This window comes from Balaenoptera borealis (genome assembly GCF_965194805.1).
Source record: "Balaenoptera borealis genome assembly, chromosome: 12".
NCBI classification, from domain to species: domain Eukaryota; kingdom Metazoa; phylum Chordata; class Mammalia; order Artiodactyla; family Balaenopteridae; genus Balaenoptera; species Balaenoptera borealis.
In genome coordinates this window covers 47,544,218-47,565,541 of record NC_138869.1, presented here as the reverse complement: position 1 = coordinate 47,565,541, position 21,324 = coordinate 47,544,218, and the positions used below count along the sequence as shown (strand labels likewise).

General features: G+C 46.4%; 1 protein-coding gene across 3 annotated transcripts in view; it reads left to right on the top strand.

The window, feature by feature from the left end:
- SCN5A (sodium voltage-gated channel alpha subunit 5) overlaps positions 1 to 21,324 on the top strand; it is a 90,807-nt gene that overhangs the window by 48,307 nt on the left and 21,176 nt on the right. For all 3 annotated transcript variants that reach the window (XM_082348285.1, XM_082348287.1, XM_082348286.1), the window contains 4 exons: positions 3,634 to 4,074; positions 5,510 to 5,671; positions 8,339 to 8,459; positions 9,372 to 9,526. In XM_082348285.1, the coding sequence (XP_082204411.1) occupies positions 3,634 to 4,074; positions 5,510 to 5,671; positions 8,339 to 8,459; positions 9,372 to 9,526 (879 nt within the window). The remainder of the gene's footprint in view (positions 1 to 3,633; positions 4,075 to 5,509; positions 5,672 to 8,338; positions 8,460 to 9,371; positions 9,527 to 21,324) is intronic.

Here is a 21,324-nt window from a genome sequence, read left to right as displayed (position 1 = left end):
CATTGTTTTATTAGTTATTCACTGTCAGTGATTTATCACCTGGTTCAATTCAGCTTAACAAACATTTGCTGAGCTCCCATTGCATGCAGAATATTGTGCCAGATGCTGTTGGGCATACAGAGATGAATGTGGCTCTGACATTGCTCACCACCTTGAGAGAGTGAGGAGGTGGAGAGTTCAAACAGGCCTGAGATAACGCTCAAGCTGGTCAGAATGGTCAGAGCCATTAAGAGGGAGCCCATGGGTGCTGAGCCCCTTCAGCTGGGGAAATCAAGGAAGGCTTCCTGGTGGAGGGGGTTTCACGCTGACCTGATTGACAGGTGATGCTAGAGAGGAAAGAAGCAAGGTAAGCAAAACACAGGCACAGGCAGGTGGTGGTTGTCCAGGTGAGGTGGGGCCCGAGAGAACCTTGTATGTCATCCTGAATAGCTGTGTTGAGAGTCCCTGCTGTCCTGTAATGAGGAGCCCAGGTCTTTGCTCCCATGGCCACCTGTCTATCCCAGGGAAAGTGCATCTTGCCTTGTGTCTTTACAATGTGGGCAATTCTGGAGTGGAGAGAGATCAAAATCTAAATGCCAGAGAAGGAGCCTTTGGAAGAGGCAAGTTTGAGAGGGGTCAGTTGTTCAGGGAGAGGTCAGTGTCCACTGTGGACATGCAGCCACCTTCCTGGGTACACAGGGGGACCACACACGCTCCAACGTCACACCTGCAGTGTCTGGCTCCCACTGCCCATGGTGTGGGCAGCGCAGGCTCACAGCGGCTTATAGAGGGGTTTTAGGTGATGTGAGTACTGTGGGCTGCAGATTCCAGAGCCCTTCTCCAGACCTGCCTGCTTTCTCCTCCCATGTGACTTAACCAGGCCAAGTTGGGGTCGGTCTTCCTCAGCCTCCATAGGTGGAGCCCAGAGAGGAAGCAGAGTGCACAGTGCCAGTGGAACCCAGTTCTTTGGCGGGCCCTGCAACCCCCCTCCCATCCCCTCAAACCTGCCGCCCCTCAGGGTGCCCCTCGCTCAGCCCCTGGCACAGCTCTGGGGCTGCCAGACTCTTTGTGTTCCAAGGAGGATGCGAGTACACAGAGCTTTCAGCCCAGGACCAGGCTGAGCTGCCCTCACGCACACACAGCCTGCGATTTCCTAGCAGATCTGCCTGGGGATGAGATTAGAGGCTGCTGGAGGAGGGAAGCTAGCGCAGCCCACGAGGCCCCCTCCCTGGCTGCCTCAGGAATTGGGCTGCTTCGGGGCGTGGGTGGAAGCAAGATTGTCATTGAAATGGGAAGTGATCATCAGGCAGGGGCTGGGGAGCAGCAGTGTGATTGACAGGGAAAGCACTGGAAGCAGCCGAACTTCTGAAGCTGGCGGCAAGGGAGGCCCTAGCGTCTTCTGTGGGTGGACAAGGCTGCCCAGGCACCCCCTGCCCTGCCCCCAGCCTGGCCCCGGATGCCTGGAGGTCAGGGGTTGTGAAGCCAGGCGTGAACGAGGGCTGCGGTGGGGAACCCAGGGTGGGCTCCCAGGAACTGAGGCAGGCCAGGCCTGGGCCAGTGTGGACAGAGGCCGGGGGCCTGGCCAGAGGTCAGTGTAGACAGCAGCTCTGCATCACATCACATGTGTCACCCCTCCAGTGACGACATAAAAGAGACTGCCAGGTGTCAAAAGTGATCATCTCTCTGTAGAGATAGGACAGGAGAGCCTACTTCTTAACCTTTCCATACTGTCCACATGAATGTTACTGTTTAAACCAAAGGCAGGTTTCTGAGGCCTGGCACTCCAACCTTGCCCACTGCTTTCGCCAGAATTCTCACTCCCAGCTTGCTGACAAGCATGTCTCAGGGGCTTGTAAGAAGCCAGAGCAGGGACTCAGACTGGGTGTCCACCTTCACACACCACCCTGCTATAGGGACCCCCATTCAGCTGGACTCCCTTCTAGGAGTGGCTGCGGAGGGGAGACCCAGGCCCAAGGTGGGGAGATTGTGTCTCTGTCCTGTTGGCCTGGTGAGGCTCATGAGCCAGTCTGACCCCTGTGTGGAACGAGCCCACCACCATCTTCAATTACCCTCCCTGAGACGGAAATGGACCCAAGCCCAGTCCCTTGTCACTCAGTAAAAGTTCTCTTTTTTAACAAAAGCTAAAACTTCACACTTGCAGGGTGGTTTAACAACAAGCAGTAGTCCAGAACCATCCAAAGACAGAGAGATTTTTCAAACCCCCCTTAGGGACATCAAGTCCATAACCCCTAATAAATAACTTAAGTAGAGACTGTGTGTTCCGGCACCTCTGAAGTCTCAGCCCCTCCCCTGGCACCAGCCCCAGGTCCCTCCACTCTATCCAAGTGTCTAATCCTGCACGCAGCACCCATCCAAGCACCCCTCACTGCCTGGACACAACTCCGTCTCAGTAGCTTGACCCTACAGTTAGTCCCAGGCGCCCAAGGGCTGCCACCTGGCCTCTTTTCCTGCCATCGCCCTCTTCTCTGTTCAGTCTCCCATGTCCTTCACCTGGAAAGCATGGTCGGATCTGGGGACACAGGTGGAGAGAGCTCCACAGCTGGAGCCCCAGATCTTTGAGTGGTGACCCAGCTTCAGTGGGGAACTCAGAGGCATATCATTGCCCCTCCTTCACCAACAGATGCAGAGGCCTCTTCCCAGGAAAGCCCCAAGAGCAGATGGGTGATGGATGAATGAATGAATGGATGGGTGGGTGAGTGAGTGAATGGATGCCCTGGGTTGCTTCTGGGTGGGATTCTGTCTTGTCCCTGCTGATCCCAGATTGGATCCCACTTCCCAGGGAGCGGTCCTGTGCTCACCCTGACCTCACTGTCCCCCATTACTCCCAAGAGAGCAAGGCCCCATCTGCAGGCTTTGACATCAGATGAACCCATGGTTCTCCCATTGAACCTGGGCCAACACCCAAGAAACCTGGGTTTGAACGCCCTCAATTCAGACTGTATCTGAGTCCTTGGGTGGAGGGATTGATTCTGGCAGTGAAAAGCTGGAAGAAGGACCTCAGTTCTTCTTTGAAGAAAGAATTCAGCAAAGAGACCAAGATTTTGAAAAAGATAAAAGCATTTATTAGAAGCAAAGTACATGTGGAAAAAACAAAATATGTGTGGAAGAAACAAAGTAAGTGCGGAAAAAGCAAAGTATGTGTGGAAGAGCACACAGGCAAGCTCAGAGGGAGGGGCTTAGGTTGCTTAAATAGGGCCAGTTTTCCGGATTTTCTTTCTGGCCAATCATCTTCAGATCTGATCCTGGTGTGGGCACACATTTCTCAGCCAAGATGGATTCCAGCTGGCCTCTTCTCCCTCCTTTTGTCCTTCCCCTAGACTGAGGACCTTCTCTGAGCATGTGTCGGGCCAGGAAATCCATGAGAATGCACCCAATCAGGGCCCAGTGCTCCTGCTGGTATCCCAACTGAAGCATCAGCAGGAGACCAGCTGCAGCTGCTCAGCCTGGGGCCTATCGCCTACCTCAGGATGAGAATTTGTCTTTCCTTTTATAGCCAAACTCTCTATATTCAGGAGTATGGGGGGTTAGGATGAGAGCCTAGGGCCCAGGGTTTAAGCCTCGAGCTGTTTGCCTCTGGCAGTGCTCATCATAGCCCCAAGGCTGAGCACCCAGGGCACGGCATTATCTCCACAGGTCCTGAACCTCTTCCTGGCTTTGCTGCTCAGCTCCTTCAGTGCAGACAACCTCACAGCCCCTGACGAGGACGGGGAGATGAATAACCTCCAGCTGGCCCTGGCCCGCATCCAGCGGGGCCTGCGCTTCATCAAGCGGACCACCTGGGACTTCTGCTGTGGGCTTCTGCAGCGGCGGGCTCAGAAGCCTGCGGCCCTCGCCACGCAGGGCCAGTTGCCCGGCTGCATCACCACCTCCAGCCTCCCACCACCCCCAGAGACAGAGAAGGCGCTGCCAGCCCGCAAGGAGACACGGTTTGAGGAAGGCCAACGGCCAGGCCAGGGCACACCCGGGGATCCGGAGCCCGTGTGTGTGCCCATCGCCGTGGCCGAGTCAGACACGGATGACCAAGAGGAGGATGAGGAGAACAGCCTGAGCACAGAGGAAGAGTCCAGCAAGCAGGTGAGCCCCATCCCCTACCCCACCCCCGCACCGTGTGTGCAGCACCTACTGTCCAGGGGACCCAGCCTCACTCAGAGCATCTGCCCCAGCAGGTGTGGCCTGGAGGGAGAAGACAGGCCATCCCCCAAAAACCAGCCTCATGGAGGCGTGCTGAAACCAGCTCTCAACCCTCTCTCCCCAGCCCAGCCCAGCCCAGGAGGGCGTCTTGGGAAGGACTGCTGTCCACCATTCGTCCCCTGGCTGGTCACGGGCAGCTAATTGTACAGATAGGGAAACTGAGGCACAGCAAGAGAGAGAAGAGAGAGACTTGCTAGGAGTTCCTCATGTGTCTAGGACAGAGCTAGGACACCTGGCCCCCAGACCCTGCCCTGACCTTGTCACCTCCAGGACTAACAAGGTGGAATGTCTTGGTGAGGGAGGAATGTGGCCTCCAGACCTCCCCACTGCCCCTTCCCCTCCTCCCAGGCCCAGGGCTAATTCTGAGATTTAAAAATAAGCATCCCTAAGATGGCAGGTGTCAGAGACAGCACTATCTTATCTCCCAACCTGTTATTTTTAACACTTAGGACTAGAGTCTGGACAAACGGGATGGTACCCCTCACCACCACCCCAGCTCCCTCAGTTTTCTCATGGCCTGAGCCAGGCTCAGATGGCTTCACCCTAGGTCTCAGGTCAAACAGCGAGGACTGGTTCTCGCTGTTTCGTTGGGCCCATCTTGGCCGCTTCCTCAGGGCCTGCACTGGGTGGGTCTGGCTGAGAAGAGCAGCTGTTCCCTTGCATGGAATTTGATCTGAGGCTCCAGGCTTGATTCCACATCCTCCTGCCTCCCTGTGGTCCCAGAGGCCAGCTTCTGCCCTTTCAGTCGGGCTGCGGGACAGCCACAGTGTCGGCTGGGGGAGGGGGAGCGTTGGCGTTGCCAGGACCACAGCTTCCAATTAGCTCCAAGAGGCTCCCAGCACAGGAGTGGAATTCTGCCTGCCCCTCCTTTTCCTCCTCCTTTCCTTCTCTTGAGCCTGTTGGCCCTGGCTCCCTGGGGCCTGTGTGTGTGTGTGTGTGTGTGTGTGTGTGCGCGCGCACACGTGCGGGCACACAAGCAAGCAAGCAAGCAAGCTGGGGTGCCATGGGAACTCCTGGGGAAAGTCAGCATGTCCTTCCTAAGTAGAGTTGCCAGCATCTGGGACCTGGGCATCATAGCCCAGCTGTACCCTTCAAGGAGTGGGAGGAGGGGGAGATTTGTGTAGCCTTAGGCCCTTTGCCCGAACCTATCAGGAGCCTCCTTCAGCCTCAGGACGCCCAAGGGAGGGGTCTTCAGTGAGATGAGACCTCATGAAGAGGGCAGGAGGCAGTGCCCCGCTGCATGGGCAGGGCCTGAAGCAGAGCCAGGGTCCTAGAAATACTCCGACCTGGTAGCTCATGGGCTGGGGCGTCTCTTCAGCAGGAACCCCAGCCTGTGTCTGGCAGCCCAGAGGCCCTCCCGGAGCCCAGGCCCTGGAGCCAGGTGTCAGAGACCACCTCCTCTGGGGCCGAGGCCAGTGCAGCTCAGGCAGACTTGCGGCAGCAGCGGAGAACAGAGGCCCCAGCCCCAGGGTGCAGTGAGGTAATGCACACCTTTGTCCCTGAAGCCGGTGGGGCACTGCTGCTGGGACTGGAGGCCGTGAGAGGCCCTGGGCACAGGCCTGCATTTGCTGCTGGGAACCACAGCCGCCGTCACAGCCAGTGTGGGAGACCCGTCTGCAGAGGGGAGCATGGGCAGCCCTGTCCTGATAGGGGAGACACGGCTTGGGGCCCAGAGCCATGGGGAAATTCTGGAAGCAGCCCCTCAGGACCACGATGCAGGACTAACCCCAAACTTCTGCTTGTTCACCCCCTCCTCACTCGGTTCCTGTGCTTTGGTCCTGTTGGCACATGTTTGTCTTGTGAATCAGCCCATCCCAGGGGACTGTGGGGCGCTCTGAGAACAAGTTCTCGGCACACGAGCCTCCAGCTGCTTCTCACCTGGACAAAAGCAGAGGCAGCAAACACAAGGCCTGCCGGAGGGCTTCAGGACACAAAAGGGTTTTAATTTGAATTTGCTACCAACATGTAAACCCAGAAGCTTTTATGTAAAAAAATCTGCATTTCTGGCTTCTCTTGAAAAAGAAAATTGCTAGAAAAGCCGCCCTGCTGGAGACGAGTGGTAACTGCCGCCTCCTTGACACTGGCTAGAGCGCTCCGGTTTGCCAGTTCCCACCTGCCTGCCCTCATTCCATCACCTACCTGGCCCTGTAAGCATTTGAGTTTGCAGCCCCTGAGCTAACTGGACTGTGGCACAGCTGACTACACCCCACCCCGGCTCTGCCAAGCACCAAGGAAGATGGAGGTCATATGTTCAGATACAGCACTCAGGGGCCCTTGAACTGCTGCCTGACCTCGGCCCTCAGTCCGGCAGCTGTGACTTGCTCCAACAGGATATTTATCCTTTGCCTTGTTCCTTTCATGAGATGGGCCCACTGAAGGCTTTGTGATCATGGCCAGTTTGCAAGCACGAGGGCCTGGTGGAATCATCATCCTGACTGTGCAGGTCACACTTCTCCCCCTGGAGGGTCTGACACACCAAGGCTTGTGGGAACAGGAAGACATAGGAGGAGCAGAAGGTCACGGACAGAAGGGGCTCCTGTACTAGAACATTGACCTTTGAACGAGTTTTGTAACTTCATCACCTCTTCAAATCAGGTCACGGTGGGAACGAGGGAGAGCGAGGTGGGCTGGGGCTTTCCTGGGAGAAGGACCCCTCATCTCACCTGCAGCGGGATTCTGAGAACTTGTCCTCCCGCGTGACAGCTCCAGTGTCTGAAAAGAAAAGCTGCATGAAGACCTCTGACTGTGCCTTTCCCAGCTCAGTGCGCTCAACGAAGCTGGGAGAAGGGCATGACCCTCAAAGCCACGGGAGACCACCCTGCACCCAGGAGCACTCTCTGCATTCTCACCAGGATCCAGCCCTTCCTTATCGCAAACCTCAAGGTTAAAGAGGACTTTGAGACAGCGGTGGAGTGAGTAGTGGAAGGAAGGCAAAAGAAGGCAACTTTGAGAGCAGAGGCTGCCCAAGAACTCAAACCAGCTCGCCCCTAAGTGGAGTGGAGCTTGAGTGGCATGAGGCTGGCCAGTTGCACTGGGGGATGTAGACGTGATCTGAAGCAAATGAAGGCTGCCCTTCCTTTACGGAACCCCCTTCCCCACCATACTTATCATTAAGGTGGGCTCCTAGAAGCAGAGCTGGAGCCTGGCTTCCTGTGCTAATGTTTCGTTGAGGGAGTGCCCTCAGGAGAGACCCATAAGGAAGTGAGAGAAGCAGGATGAGGCAAAAGAAGCAGCTCCAGACGGCATGCTGGCTGGATTCCAGCCTCAGCTTGGTGTCCTCCATATCAGTGGGTCACTAGGCGTCAGCCACCCCTGGCTTCGATGTAACCACCAAGCCATTTCCAGGGATTGCAGGTCCCTGGCTAAAGACACCTTTCTGGAGAAGGGGCTGGCTAAACAGTATTCATGGCAGCTGGAGATGGGTGCACTGGCCCAAAGAGGGGAAGTGGACAGAACTACAACACCCCTATACACTGGCAGCCCACATGAGACACACACAGACACTCATAAGGGCACCTGCACACACCTCTCTATAATCAAGTTATGCGGGATCAGGGCAGCAGAACCCTGCACAGCCAGGCAGGAAAGCTTCCAGCACCTTCTCACTCTTGTTCCAGGCTCTGTGCATCACACCAGCACCCACATGAATTGAGTGAGAAATGTGGGCTGGGTTGCTGGCCTGTTCTTCGCATGTCTGACCTGGTACCTGTGCGTGCCCATGATCCTGGCTCTGACTCTGTTCTGGGTGTGGCATGCCTGTTTCCTCTGTGTGTGCCGAGCTGCCACTATGTGTCCATGTCCCAGTGTGTGTCCCTGTTGCACCCCATGTCTGTTTTACTTCCACCTGGATGCCTTCCCCATTCCCAGGGTTTTCTGAGAACCCTCCCCCGACCCCCTGTACCCTGCCCTAGACACCAGTAGACCATAATCACAAACTCAGGAGCCCTAAGGTCCAGGCTAGGTGACCTTCATGGCAGGTTCCCATCCACCCGGGCTCAGATTCCCCAGGTGTGCAATGGAGGATATAGTCTGGTCACCTCCACTCTGGGAGCCCCAGGCTCCCCCAGACTCTGGGCCTGAGGCTGGAGGCTGCTACACGGCCCACACTCATGCCCTCACCCACCCCACCCCACGGTCCTGCCCACAGACGCATGAGAACAGTTATTCTGAGGGGAGCACAGCAGACATGACCAACACTGCTGACCTCCTGGAGCAGATCCCCGACCTCGGAGAGGACATCAAGGATCCAGAGGACTGCTTCACTAAAGGTACTGCCCTGGGTGGGCCTCTGGCCCAGCCTCAGTCCTGCCCACCAGGGCAGGAGGACCTGCAGCTCCTGGGGGTAGAGGGCCATGTTGCACCCCACTCTGACCTGGGTGCCTGCCATTTTTCCCCCATTCTTTGAGACCCTGGGGGCCCCTCCACCTGCCTGTGACATGAGTCATGGCAAGTATGCCTGTGATGTGCTGGGCAGGCAGCTGTGGGTCGGCTGCGTTTGTGGGATGGTAGCATGACCAGGTGTCCCCACAGCGGCAAGGACTGGATCTAATTCCCCCTGTTCCCTCAGGCCCTGGCACGGCACCTGGCATATAGTAGGCCCTCTGTAAATATTCAAGGTGGGTGTGGCATGTGGCTGTGCTGGTGATTGGCATCTAGAGCTTTTATGAATCCATGGTATATTCGGAGGGCTGCTGGGGATAAAATGAGGGTTTGCCCTCCATGTGGCACATCGTTTGGGGCTATCAGTGAGGAGTCTGCCCATCCCAACGCTCAGAAACTGCAAACATGGAGAAAGGCCAGGGACACAGCACCCCAGGGGGATCTGGTACATTCCCCCAGGGGGAGAGTTTCCCAGATGAGCACAGGACAAGCTGGAGCTCATCCCAACCCCTGCCTTGCCCCTGCCCAGAACTGCCAGGCCCTTCATCTACTTACTGGTTGCCTAGTCCATCCAGCCTATCCACAGGGTACCTGCTGAGTGTGGGCTCCTGCGGGCAGCACTCACAGTCACCCCTCCCTGCCACCCACCCCCTGCCGTGGCCCCACCCACCATGTTGCCCAGTTCATGACCCATCATTGTAACCTCTTTCAGTCATTCTTTCAACCATTCAACTTTCTGCCATCAGATGTGGGCATTTGCAGGTCCTGGACTGGGTCTGACTCCTCTCCCTCCCCCAAAGGCTGTGTCCGGCGCTGTCCCTGCTGCACCATGGACACCACGCAAGCCCCAGGGAAGGTCTGGTGGAGACTGCGCAAGACCTGCTACCACATCGTGGAGCACAGCTGGTTTGAGACGTTCATCATCTTCATGATCCTGCTCAGCAGTGGAGCGCTGGTACCCTCCTGGGGATTGGGCAGGGAGGTATGGAGGAGGAGGGGAGGGAGAGAAAGGAGATCTCCAGCTGGAAAACCAGGTCAGAAACTGGGGCGGAGCCTCTGTTGAAAATGCATTCCCCCAGGGCCTCAGATCAGGACCAACTCATAAACTGTCAACACCCACAGCACATATGGAGGTCAGAGCAGAAAGGGCTCACAGAGGTCATCTCTCCAAGCCTCCTTCTTCCACAAAGGGAAGTGATTTGCCCAGATCACAGTGCACGGCTGGCATAGGTCGCAGGTCACCAGTCACCTACACCCAAGCCCTGATGACACACCCACCTGCACACAGCATCAGACACTCCGTCAGACTGGTTCAATGCAATTAACAATGCAGGCTGATATTACACTGGTAGCTCCACTCATTCCATGTCTTCTAGGGCTAGAGGCCAAGCTATGTAGTTCACACATTATCACATTTAATCCCCATAGCAACCCTTTGTAGAAACACTAAGTAACTCACCCAAAGCCCCACCACTCACAAGCAGCAGATGTGGCATTTGAGCCAAGAGAGTCAGATTCCGAGTCCTTTGTCTTGACTTTCCATTTGTTCAATAGATCTTTACTAAGCTCTGCTTGTATCTACTGGTCCTGTGAGCCATGGAGGAGCAATAGGAGGAAGAGACTCTGGCTCTGGCCTCAGGGGCTCCCAGTCTAGTTGGAGAAATCAGATTCAGCAGGTTTGAGATAGTCAGAGATCAGCTCGAGAGAGAGTCGAGTAAGAATGGAGTAGATGACTCAGGGTGATGGGAGGTCAGGGGGAACTGGAGCAATCAGGAAGACTCCCTGGAGGAAGCAGATGGAACTGGACTATGGAAAATAGGGAGGTTTGGTGAGGCCGGGAGGAGCAGTGAGGCCCTCCAGGGATGCCCTCTCTGGTTCCCAAGCACCTTACTCATTTCTCAGAGCCCTTCTAGGAGATGGAACAGCCCTGGAGAGGGTTGTGAAAGGTGCTGGTGGGCAGAGAGAGGGGTGATCAGAACAAACAGAAACTTTCCTAGCCCAGAGGGAGCAAGCACCTGATATTGTTGAGGAGATTAGAACCCCATGGGTGAGCAACTAACAAGGAATGCTTTGGACTATAGAGAGGGAGAGGGCCACTCTGATCCCACGCTGTTTGCCTCCAGCACATGCTGCCTCCTGTTGGGGCAGGCCATAGGGAGACATTGCAGCTATCACTTCTAAACTTCTGGGCCTCCCATCCCACCCTGTACTGCCCTGCCCCTGTTCCAGAGTGGGCCTGGAGCCATGGCTTGCAGGCTACATGCTGTTTTACCATCAGCAGCTAGAGCCAAATATCTGTAGGCTTCAGAGAAGGAGGATTTGACAATATGTTAACGAGTTTTGTTTTTAAACAGCCACAAACAAGGGCAGCCAGAGCCATTTAGTCTGGGCTGTGGAGGAAAAGCTCAGCCTAACATAAGTGAGGAGGAGTTTTGGCAGGCGAATGGTGAATCTCATCAGGGTAGAGAGCCAAGCACTGTAAAAAAAAAAAAAAAACACACACACACATCAATGATATACAGAGAAAAAGAAGTCGGAGTGTGTTATTTAAAGTTATAAACTTGTTTAACAGAAAGCAGATTATGTATCACTTTGAAATTGCTGAAGGGAAAAATTTTTTAAGAACACAGAGATTTTACAGCAAAAGATAGGTGGAAAAAAGGAACAAGGAAACATTAAATCAGGAAACAATATGGCAAAGGCAAGATCAAGCATGTGTTTTAATAATAAATGTAACTGGATAAAATTCATCTTTTAAAAGAAAAGGACTCTAAATGGACTGAAGAAAAAAAATCTTCAGCTATGTGTTCTCAAATGACAAATCTGAAACACTGTGACTCAGAAATAGTAAAAGGAAATAATAAGATATAGCAGACAAATGCAAACAATGACAACAAAAATCAGAGTGTTTTTGTTTGTTAATGTTAAACAAGGTTGAATTCAAGGTAAAAATTGAGATAAAACAAAGAGGGTCCAACCTATAATAAAAATACAACTATTATGAATATATTTGCTTGGGATTTCATAGCACTTATACAAAGCAAAATCAGAAAAAAAGTGGCAACAGTGCAGTAGTACAGTGAGATTTTACCACACTTCTATTAGCACTTGACAAATCAAGTAGAAAGAACAAGACAATGAGATATGTAAAAAATATGTATAGTTAATAAATTTGATCTAACATAATAATAAAAATAATAGCTAACACTTAAATAGTACTGACTATGTGCCAGGCCCTGTTGTAACATTTTACAAACATTAATACATTTAATTCTCATAATAACCCTGTGAGATAGGCACTGTTTTTACAGATAAGAAGACTGCTAAGTGTAGCAAAAATAGAAAGATTAAAAACAAACCCTTAGGGCTTCCCTGGTGGCACAGTGGTTGAGAATCTGCCTGCCAATGCAGGGGACACGGGTTCGAGCCGTGGTCTGGGAAGATCCCACATGCCGCGGAGCAACTGGGCCCGTGAGCCACAACTACTGAGCCTGAGCGTCTGGAGCCTCTGCTCCGCAACAAGAGAGGCCGCGATAGTGAGAGGCCCGCGCACTGCGATGAAGAGTGGCCCCCACTCGCCGCAACTGGAGAAAGCCCTCGCACAGAAACGAAGACCCAACACAGCCAAAAATAAACATAATAAATAAAAATTAAAAAAAAAAAACCCTTAGAAATGTAAAAGTTATTCTTAAACTTTGGATCAAACAGAAAATAGTTTCATGGTGGGTTCATGGGTGTTCGTTATATTAATAAGTAAGCAAATAAATAGAGACTATTCACGGACCAAAGATGACAGTGTGTCATAAATCAAAGATTACAGTTCAATCAGTTTTGTCCACCTGAAATCTAGAAAAATAAGAAAGGAAAAATAGAGGTATAGAAAAAACTTTGACTTGGGAGAGGGGGAAAGAAACTAGAAAATAACAATATCAGTAATACTGCATGTGGGATGCAGCCAAAGCTGTAATGAGTAAAATTAATAGACTTAACCATTTTCATTTTTAAATAGAAAGAATAAATTCATTAACTCAAGAAATTAGAAATACAACAACAAAATAATCTTAAAGAAAGCAAAGGAGGGACTTCCCTGGTGGTGCAGTGGTTAAGAAACCGCCTGCCAATGCAAGGGACATGGGTTCGAACCCTGGTCCAGGAAGATCCCACATGCCATGGAGCAACAAAGCCCATGCACCACAGCTACAGAGCCTGTGCTCTAGAACCCCTGAGCCACAACTACTGAGCCCATGTGCCACAACTACTGAAGCCCACGTGCCTAGAGCCTGTGCTCAGCAACAAGAGAAGCCACCACAGTGAGAGGCCTGCTCACCGCAAGAGTAGCCCCCCGCTCACCGCAACTAGAGAAAACCCCTTGTGCAGCAACGAAGACCCAACACAGCCAAAAATAAATAAAATAAATAAACAAATGTAAAAAAAAATTTTAAATAAAGCAAAGGAAGTAATTAATAAAATAAAAACACAAATTAATGAATTAGAAAATAAATAGTAGGTCTGATAAAATTTCCAAAGCTGATTCCTTCAAAAATTAAAACAATCAAATAAACCACTAGGTCTAATCTCTTACATCTCCAAGAGTGGATTCTTTCATATTCTCAAAGAAGAAAATAATTTCAATCCTATTTAAAATCTTCTAGGGTATGAACAAAGATGGAAAACCTACAAATTCTTTTTATGAAAGCTAAATAGTGCTGATTTTTAAAACCTTAAGTATACCAGAAGTAAAACCACAGACCAGTTTTCATACTCTATACTAGTGAATAGTGATGCAAAATTCTTAAAATACACGCAAATAGGATCCAGTAAAATATTTGAAAGACTAAATGAGTCATAGCTAGGTATATCCTAAAAAGTCAGAATGATGCCCTACTAGGAAATCTATTTACATGAGTCAGACAAAGATGAAAAACCATATAATTGTCTCAATGAATGCCTGATTTTTAAAACTTTGGTAAGAATAGAAATAAAATATATTTCCTTTACTTAATGAAAAACTTACTTTCAAATTAACTTCTTCCATCATCATTAGTAGTAAAGCACTAGAAACATTTTTATTAAAGTCAGGAATAAGAAAAGGATGATTTAACTACCTTTTAGCTGTTTTTCATTATTTAATAATAATCTTGAAGTACTAGCCAGTGCAATTAATCAAGAAAATTAAACATACAGTATAAAAATCAGAAAAACAGAAGAATTTAAGTTAATATAGTCAAGTATAAAATGAGTTTAAAATAATAGAAATATATCATTACTTGTAGATAGTGATTGCTTAGAAAAATTTTAAAACCTATTAAAAACATTATATGGCCAATTATAAAACAAATATACAAATAATTGTTGCTGTTGTTTTATACTAACAGAAACCACTTAGTCACAAGTAACATTTCTCCAATAGTCCTTACATGCCAGGCATTGTAGCCATAAAATAATTGGGAATGAATATAACATGGAATGTATAAGAGGTACATGAAGAAAACTATTAAACTTGCCTAAGGAGTGTAAAAGAAGACAAACAGATAAACATACTATAAATATACTCTGGTCTTGGGCAGAAATACTGTATTAGTTCCTAAAACTAATGAGTTATTAAACTCAAGGCAGTAATAAATTTCTAACATTTTAAAGGGAATTTGACAAAACATTGCTTAAGTTTATCTTAAAGATTATGAAAAATGGCCAGGAAAATTCATATGACACTAATTCAGGAATAGACCAAGAGAGCAGTAGAACCACACCGAGGTTGGAAATACATTTAAGCAAATATAGAAATGTGGTAGATGATAGTGTTGACTTCTACTCTGTGGATTTAAAGTGGGTTCTTTAATAAAGTGTTAGGGCACTTGACTAGTCACTATGAAAAAAATATTAAAATATATATTTGCTCCAACCAAAATATATTAGATTTTTAAAATTGTAATATAAAACAATGAAACGAGAAAGGAAGGAAGGAAGGGAGGGAGGGAGGAAGGAAGGAAGGAAGGAAGAAAGGAAAAGGAAAAGGAAGATCATTTATTTTCTAGCCTTGGAATAGGCAAGGGCTTTCTTTTTGCTTTTTTCTTTTCTTTTTTTTTTCATATGTACCTCATTTTTAAATTTTTTGTAGTCTTTTAAATTTTTTTATACATTTAAAAATGTTATTCATTCATTCATTCATTCATTTATTTTTGGCTGCACCAGGTCTTAGGTGTGGCACGCAGGATCTTTGTTGTGGCATGCGGGATCTTTAGTTGCGGCACGCAGACTTCTCAATTGTGGCACATGGACTCTTAGTTGCAACATGCAGACTCTTAGTTGTGGTATGCATTCAGGATCTAGTTCCTGGACCAGGGATCCAACCCAGGCCCCCTGCATTGAGAGCACAGAGTCTTGCCCACTGGACCACCAGGGAAGTCCCTATAGTCTTTTTTTAATTAAATTTTTATGCTGTATTGGAGTATAGTTGATTTACAATGTTGTGTTCATTTCAGATGTACAGCAAAGTGATTCAGTTATAAATATACGTATATCCATTCTTTTTCAGATTCTTTTCCCATATAGGTTATTACAGAATATTGAGTAGAGTTCCCTGTGCTATACAATAGGCCCTTGTTGATTATCTATTTTATAGATAGTAGTGTGTATATGTCAATCCCAAACTCCTAATTTATCCCTCCCCCACCCCCGCAACCTTTCCCCTTTGGCAACCACAAGTTTGTTTTTTCATGTCTGTGAGTCTGTTTCTATTTTGTAAATATGTTCATTTATATCATTTTTTTTAGATTCCACATATAAGTGATATCATATGATATTTGTCTTTCTCTGTCTGATTTCACTGACTATGATAATCCCCAGGTCCATCCATGTTGCTGCAATGGCATTATTTCATTCTTTTTTATGGCTGAGTAATATTCCATTGTATATATGTATCACATCTTCTTTATTCATTCCTCTGTCGATGGACATTTAGGTTACTTCCATGTGTTGGCTGTTGTAAATAGTGCTGCAATGAACACTGGGGTGCATGCATCTTTTTGAATTATGGTTTTCTCCAGATATATGCCCAGGAGTGGGATTGCTGGATCATATGGTAGTTCTATTTTTACTTTTTAAGGAACCTCCATACTGTTCTCCATAGTGGTTGTACCAATTTACATTCCCACCAACAGTGTAGGAGGGTTCCCTTTCCTCCACACCCTCTCCAGCACTTACTGTTCATAGACTTTTTGATGATGGCCATTCTGACTGGTGTGAGGTGATACCTCATTGTAGTTTTGATTTGCATTTCCTAATAATTAGTAATGTTGAGCATCCTTTCATGTGCATTTTGCCATCTGTATGTCTTCTTTGGAAAAGTGTCTATTTAGATCTTCTGCCCATTTTTGATTGGGGAGTTTATTTTTTTGATAGTGAGCTGCATGAGCTGTTTGTGTATTTTAGAGATTAATCCATTATTGGTCACTTTGTTTGCAAATATTTTCTCCCATTTTGTGGATTGCCTTTTTTGTTTTGTTTATGGTTTCCTTTGCTGTGCAAAAGCTTTTGAGTATAGTTAGGTCCCATTTGCTTGTGTTTGTTTTTATTTTCATTACTCTAGAAGGTGGATCCAGAAAGATATTGTTGCAGTTTATGTCAAAGAGCGTTCTGCCTATGTTTTCTTCTAAGAGTTTATAGTATTTGATCTAACATTTAGGTCTTTAATCCACTTTGAGTTTATTTTTGTGTATGGTGTTTGTTAAAGAATGTTACAATTTCATCCTTTTACATGTAGCTGTCCAGTTTTCCCATCACCACTTATTGAAGAGACTGTCTTTTCTCCATTGTATAGTATTGGCTCCTTTGTCGTAGATTAATTGACTGCAGGTATGTGGGCTTATTTCTGGGCTTTCTATCCTGTTCCATTGATCTATATTTTTATTTTTTTGCCAGTACCATACTGCTTTGATTACTGTAGCTTTGTAGTATAGTCTGAAGTCAGGGAACCTGATTCCTCCAGCTCCGTTTTTCTTTCTCAAGATTGCTTTGGCTATTCAGCGTCTTTTGTGTTTCTATACAAATTTTTAAAAATTTTTTCTAGTTCTGCAATAAATAACATTGGTAATTTCATAAGGATTGCATTAAATCTGTAGAGTACCTTGGGTGGTATAGTCATTTTGACAATATTGATTCTTCCAATCCAAGGACATGGTATATCTTTCCATCTGTTTGTGTCATCTTCGATTTCTTTCATCAGTGTCTTATAGTTTTGGGAGTACAGGTCTTTTGCCTCCTTAGGTAGGTTTATTCTTAGGTATTTTATTCTTTTTGAGATGATAGTAAATGGGATTGTTTCCTTAATTTCTCTTTCTGATCTTTCATTGTTAGTGTATAGAAATGCAACAGATTTCTGCATATTAATTTTAGATCCTGCAACTTTACCAAATTCACTGATGAGCTCTAGTAGTTTTCTGGTAGCATTTTTAGGATTTTCTATGTATAGTATCATGTCATCTGCAAACAGTAACAGTTTTACTTCGCCTTTTCCACTTTGATTTCCTTTTATTTCTTTTTCTTCTCTGATTGCTGTATCTAGGACTTCCAAAACTATGTTGAATAAAAGTGGCAAGAGTGGACATCCTTGCCTTGTTCCTGATCTTAGAGGGAATGTTTTCAGCTTTTCACCACTGAGTATGATGTTAGCTGTGGGCTTGTCATATATGTACTTTATTATGTTGAGTAGGTTCCCTCTATGCCCATGTTCTGGAGAGTTTTTATCATAAACGGGTGTTGAATTTTGTCAAAAGCGTTTTCTGCATCTGTTGAGATGATCATATGGTTTTTATTCTTCAATTTGTTGATGTGGTGTATCACACTGATTGATTTGTGGATATTGAAAAATCCTTGCACCCCTGGGATAAATCCCACTTGATCATGGGGTATGATCCTTTTAATATATTGTTGGATTTGCTTTGCTAATATTTTGCTGAGGATTTTTGTATCTATGTTCATCAGTGATATTGGCCTGTAATTTTCTTTTTTTGTGGTATCTTCATATGTTTTGGATATCAGGGTAATGGTGGCCTCATAGAATGAGTTTGGGAGTGTCTTATCCTCTGCAATTGTTTGAAATAGTCTCAGTAGGATAGGTGTTAATTCTTCTCTAAATGTTTGATAGAATTCACCTGTGAAGCCATCTGGTCCTGGACTTTTGTTTGTTGGAAGTTTTTTAATCACAGTTTCAATTTCATTACTTGTGATTGGTCTGTTCACATTTTCTATTTCTTCCTGGTTCAGTCTTGGAAGATTGTACCTTTCTAAGAATTTGTCCACTTTTTCCAGGTTGTCCATTTTATTGGCATATAGTTGCTTGTAGTAGTCGCTTATGATCCTTTGTATTTCTGTGGTGTCCATTGTAACTTCTCTTTTTTTTTCATTTTATTTACAATTTTATTGATTTGAGTCCTCTCCCTTTTTTTCCCTTGATGAAACCTGGCTAAAGGTTTATCAATTTTGTTTATCTTTTCAAAGAACCAGCTTTTAGTTTCATTGATCTTTTCTACTGTTTTCTTTGTTTCTATTTTATTTCTGCTCTGATCTTTATGATTTCTTTCCTTCTACTAACTTTGGGTTTTGTTTGTTCTTCTCTAGTTGCTTTAGGTGTAAGATTAGGTTGTTTATTTGTGATTTTTCTTGTTTCCTGAGGTAAGATTGTATTGCTATAAACTTTCCTCTTAGAACTGCTTTTGCCATGTCCCATAGGTTTTGTATCATTGTGCTTTCATTTTCATTTGTCTCTAGGTATTTTTTGATGTCCTCCTTGATTTCTCCAGTGATCCATTGGTTGTTTAGTAGCATATTGTTTAGCCTCCACATGTTTGTGTTTTTTACAGTTTTTTTCTTGTAGTTGATTTCTAATCTCATAGCGTTTTGTTTGGAAAAGATGCTTGATATGATTCCAATTTTCTTAAATTTACTGAGACTCACTTTGTGGCCCAGCATATGGTCAATCCTGGAGAATATTCCATGTACACTTGAGAAGAATGTGTATTCTGCTGCTTCTGGATGGAATGCTCTATAAATATCAGTTAAGTCTATCTGGTCTAATGTATCATTTAAGGCCTGTGTTTCCTTATTGATCTTCTGTCTGGATGATCCGTCCATTGATGAAAGTAGGGTGTTAAAGTCCCCCACTATTGTTGTGTTACTGTTGATTTTTCCTTTTATGGCTGTTAGTATTTGCCTTATATATTGGGGTGCTCCTATTTTTTGTAAGTATATATTTTGGGCGCATATATACTTAACAATTGTTATATCTTCTTCTTGGATTGATCCCTTGATCATTTTTTTGTGTCCTTCTTTGTCTCTTTTAACAGTCTTTATTTTAAAGTCTATTTTGTCTGATATGAGTATTGCTACTCCAGCTTTCTTTTGATTTCCCTTTGCATGGAATACCTTTTTCCATCCCCTCACTTTCAGTCTGTATGTGTCCCTAGATCTGAAATGGGTCTCTTGTAGACAGCATATATACGGGTCTTGTTTTTGTATCCATTCAGGCAGTCTGTGTCTTTTAGTTGGAGCGTTTAATCTTTTTACATTTAAGATAATTATTAATATGTATGTTCTTATTGCCATTTTGTTCATTATTTTTGTTTTGTTTTTTTAGGTCTTTTTTCTTCCCTTCCTCTTTTGTTTTCTCCTCTTGTGATTTGATGACTATCTTTAATGTTGTGTTTGGATTCCTTTTTCTTTTTCGTGTGTGTATCCATTGTAGATTTTTGATTTGTGGTTCCCATGAGGTTTTGATATAGCAGTCTGTATATATACAAGGTTGTTTTAAGTTGCTGGTCTCTTAATTTCAAATGCATTTCCAATATCCTGCATTTGTACTCTCCTCTTCTCACAATTGCTGGTTTTGATGTCATATTTGTGTGTGGATGATTTCTTACCTTTACTGCATGTTTGCTTTTACCAGTGAGCTTTCCCATTTTTAATTTTCTTGTTTCTAGTTGTGGCCTTTTCTTTTCCACCTAGAGAAGTTCCTTTAGCATTTGTTGTAAAGGTGGTTTGGTGGTGCTGAATTCTCTTAGCTTTTGCTTGTCTGTGAAGCTTTTGATTTTTCCATTGAATCTGAATGAGAGCCTTGCTAGGTAGAGTATTCTTGGTTGTAGGTTTTTCCCTTTCATCACTTTAAACATATCATGCCACTCCCTTCTGGCCTGCATAGTTTCTGCTGAAAAATCAGCTGATAACCTTATGGGGATTCCCTTGTTTGTTATTTGTTGCTTTTCCCTTGTTGCTCTTATATTTTTTCTTTGTATTTAATTTTTGTCTGTTTGATTAATATGTGTCTTGGAGTGTTCCTCCTTGGGTTTATCCTGTATGGGACTCTCTGTGCTTCCTGGACGTGGGTGACTGTTTCCTTCCCCATGTTAGGGAAGTTTTCAGCTGTTATCTCTTCAAATGTTTTCTCAGGCACTTTCTCTCTCTCTTCTCCTTCTGAGATCCTTGTAATGTTGGTATGTTTAATGTTGTCCTAGAGGTCTCTTAAACTGTCTTCATTTCTTTTCATTCTTTTTTCTTTATTCTCTTCCACAGCAGTGATTTCCACCATTCTGTCTTCCAGCTCACTTATTTGTTCTTCTGCCTCATTTATTCTTCAATTGATTCCTTCTAGTGTATTTTTCATTTCCATTATTGTATTGTTCATCTCTTTGTTCTTTAAATCTTCTAGCTCCTTGTTGAACATTTCTTGTATCTTCTCAGTCTGTGCCTCCATTCTTTGTCCAAGATCTTGGATCATCTTTACTTTCATTACTCTGAGTTCTTTTTCAGGTATATTTCCTATATCCACTTCACTTATTTGTTCTTCTGGGGTTTTATCTTGTTCCTTCATCTGGAAGATATTTCTCTGCCATCTCATTTTGTCTGACTTTCTGTGTTTGTGGTCTCCATTGCTCAGGCTGCAGGATTGTAGATCCTCTCACTTGCAGTGTTTGCCCCCTGGTGGGTGCAGTTGGTCCAGGGCCTTGTGCAGGCTTCCTGGTGGCAGGGACTGGTGCCTGCCCACTGGTGGGTGGAGCTGAGTCTTGTCCCTTTGGTGGGCAGGGGTGTGTCAAGGGCAGCTGTTAGCTCAGGACATCTTTAGCCAGCCTGTCTGCTGATGGGTGGGGCTCTGTTCCCACCCCGTTGGTTGTTTGGCCTGAGGCGTCCCAGCACTGGAGCCTGCAGGATGCTGTGCTGGGCCAGGTCTCAGTGCCAAAATGTTGACCTTTGGGAGAGCTCATGCTGATGAACATTCCTTGGGGCCTCTGCCACCAGTATCCTTGCCCCCACAGTGAACCACAGGCAGCACTTGCCTCCTCAGGATACCCTCCAAGACCCACAGGTAGGTCTGGCCCAGGCTCCTATGGTGTCACTGCTTTGCCCTGGGTCCCAGTGCACATGAAACCTTGTGTGCACCCTCCAAGAGTGGAGTCTGTGTTTCCTCCAGTCCCGTGGAGCTCCTGTACTCAAGACCCACTGGCCTTCAAAGCCAAATGCTCTGGGGGCTCCTCCTCCCAGTGCTAGACCCCAAGGCTGGGGGAACCTGATGTGGGATTCAGAACTCTTACTCCTGTGGGAGAACCTCTGCAATATAATTATTTTCCAGTTTGTATGTCATCCACCTGGCATGTATGGGATTTGATTGTATCACAAAAGTGCCCTTCTTACCATCTCGTTGTGGCTTCTTCTTTGTCTTTGGATGTAGAGTATCTTTTTTGGTAGTTTCCCATCTTTTTTTGT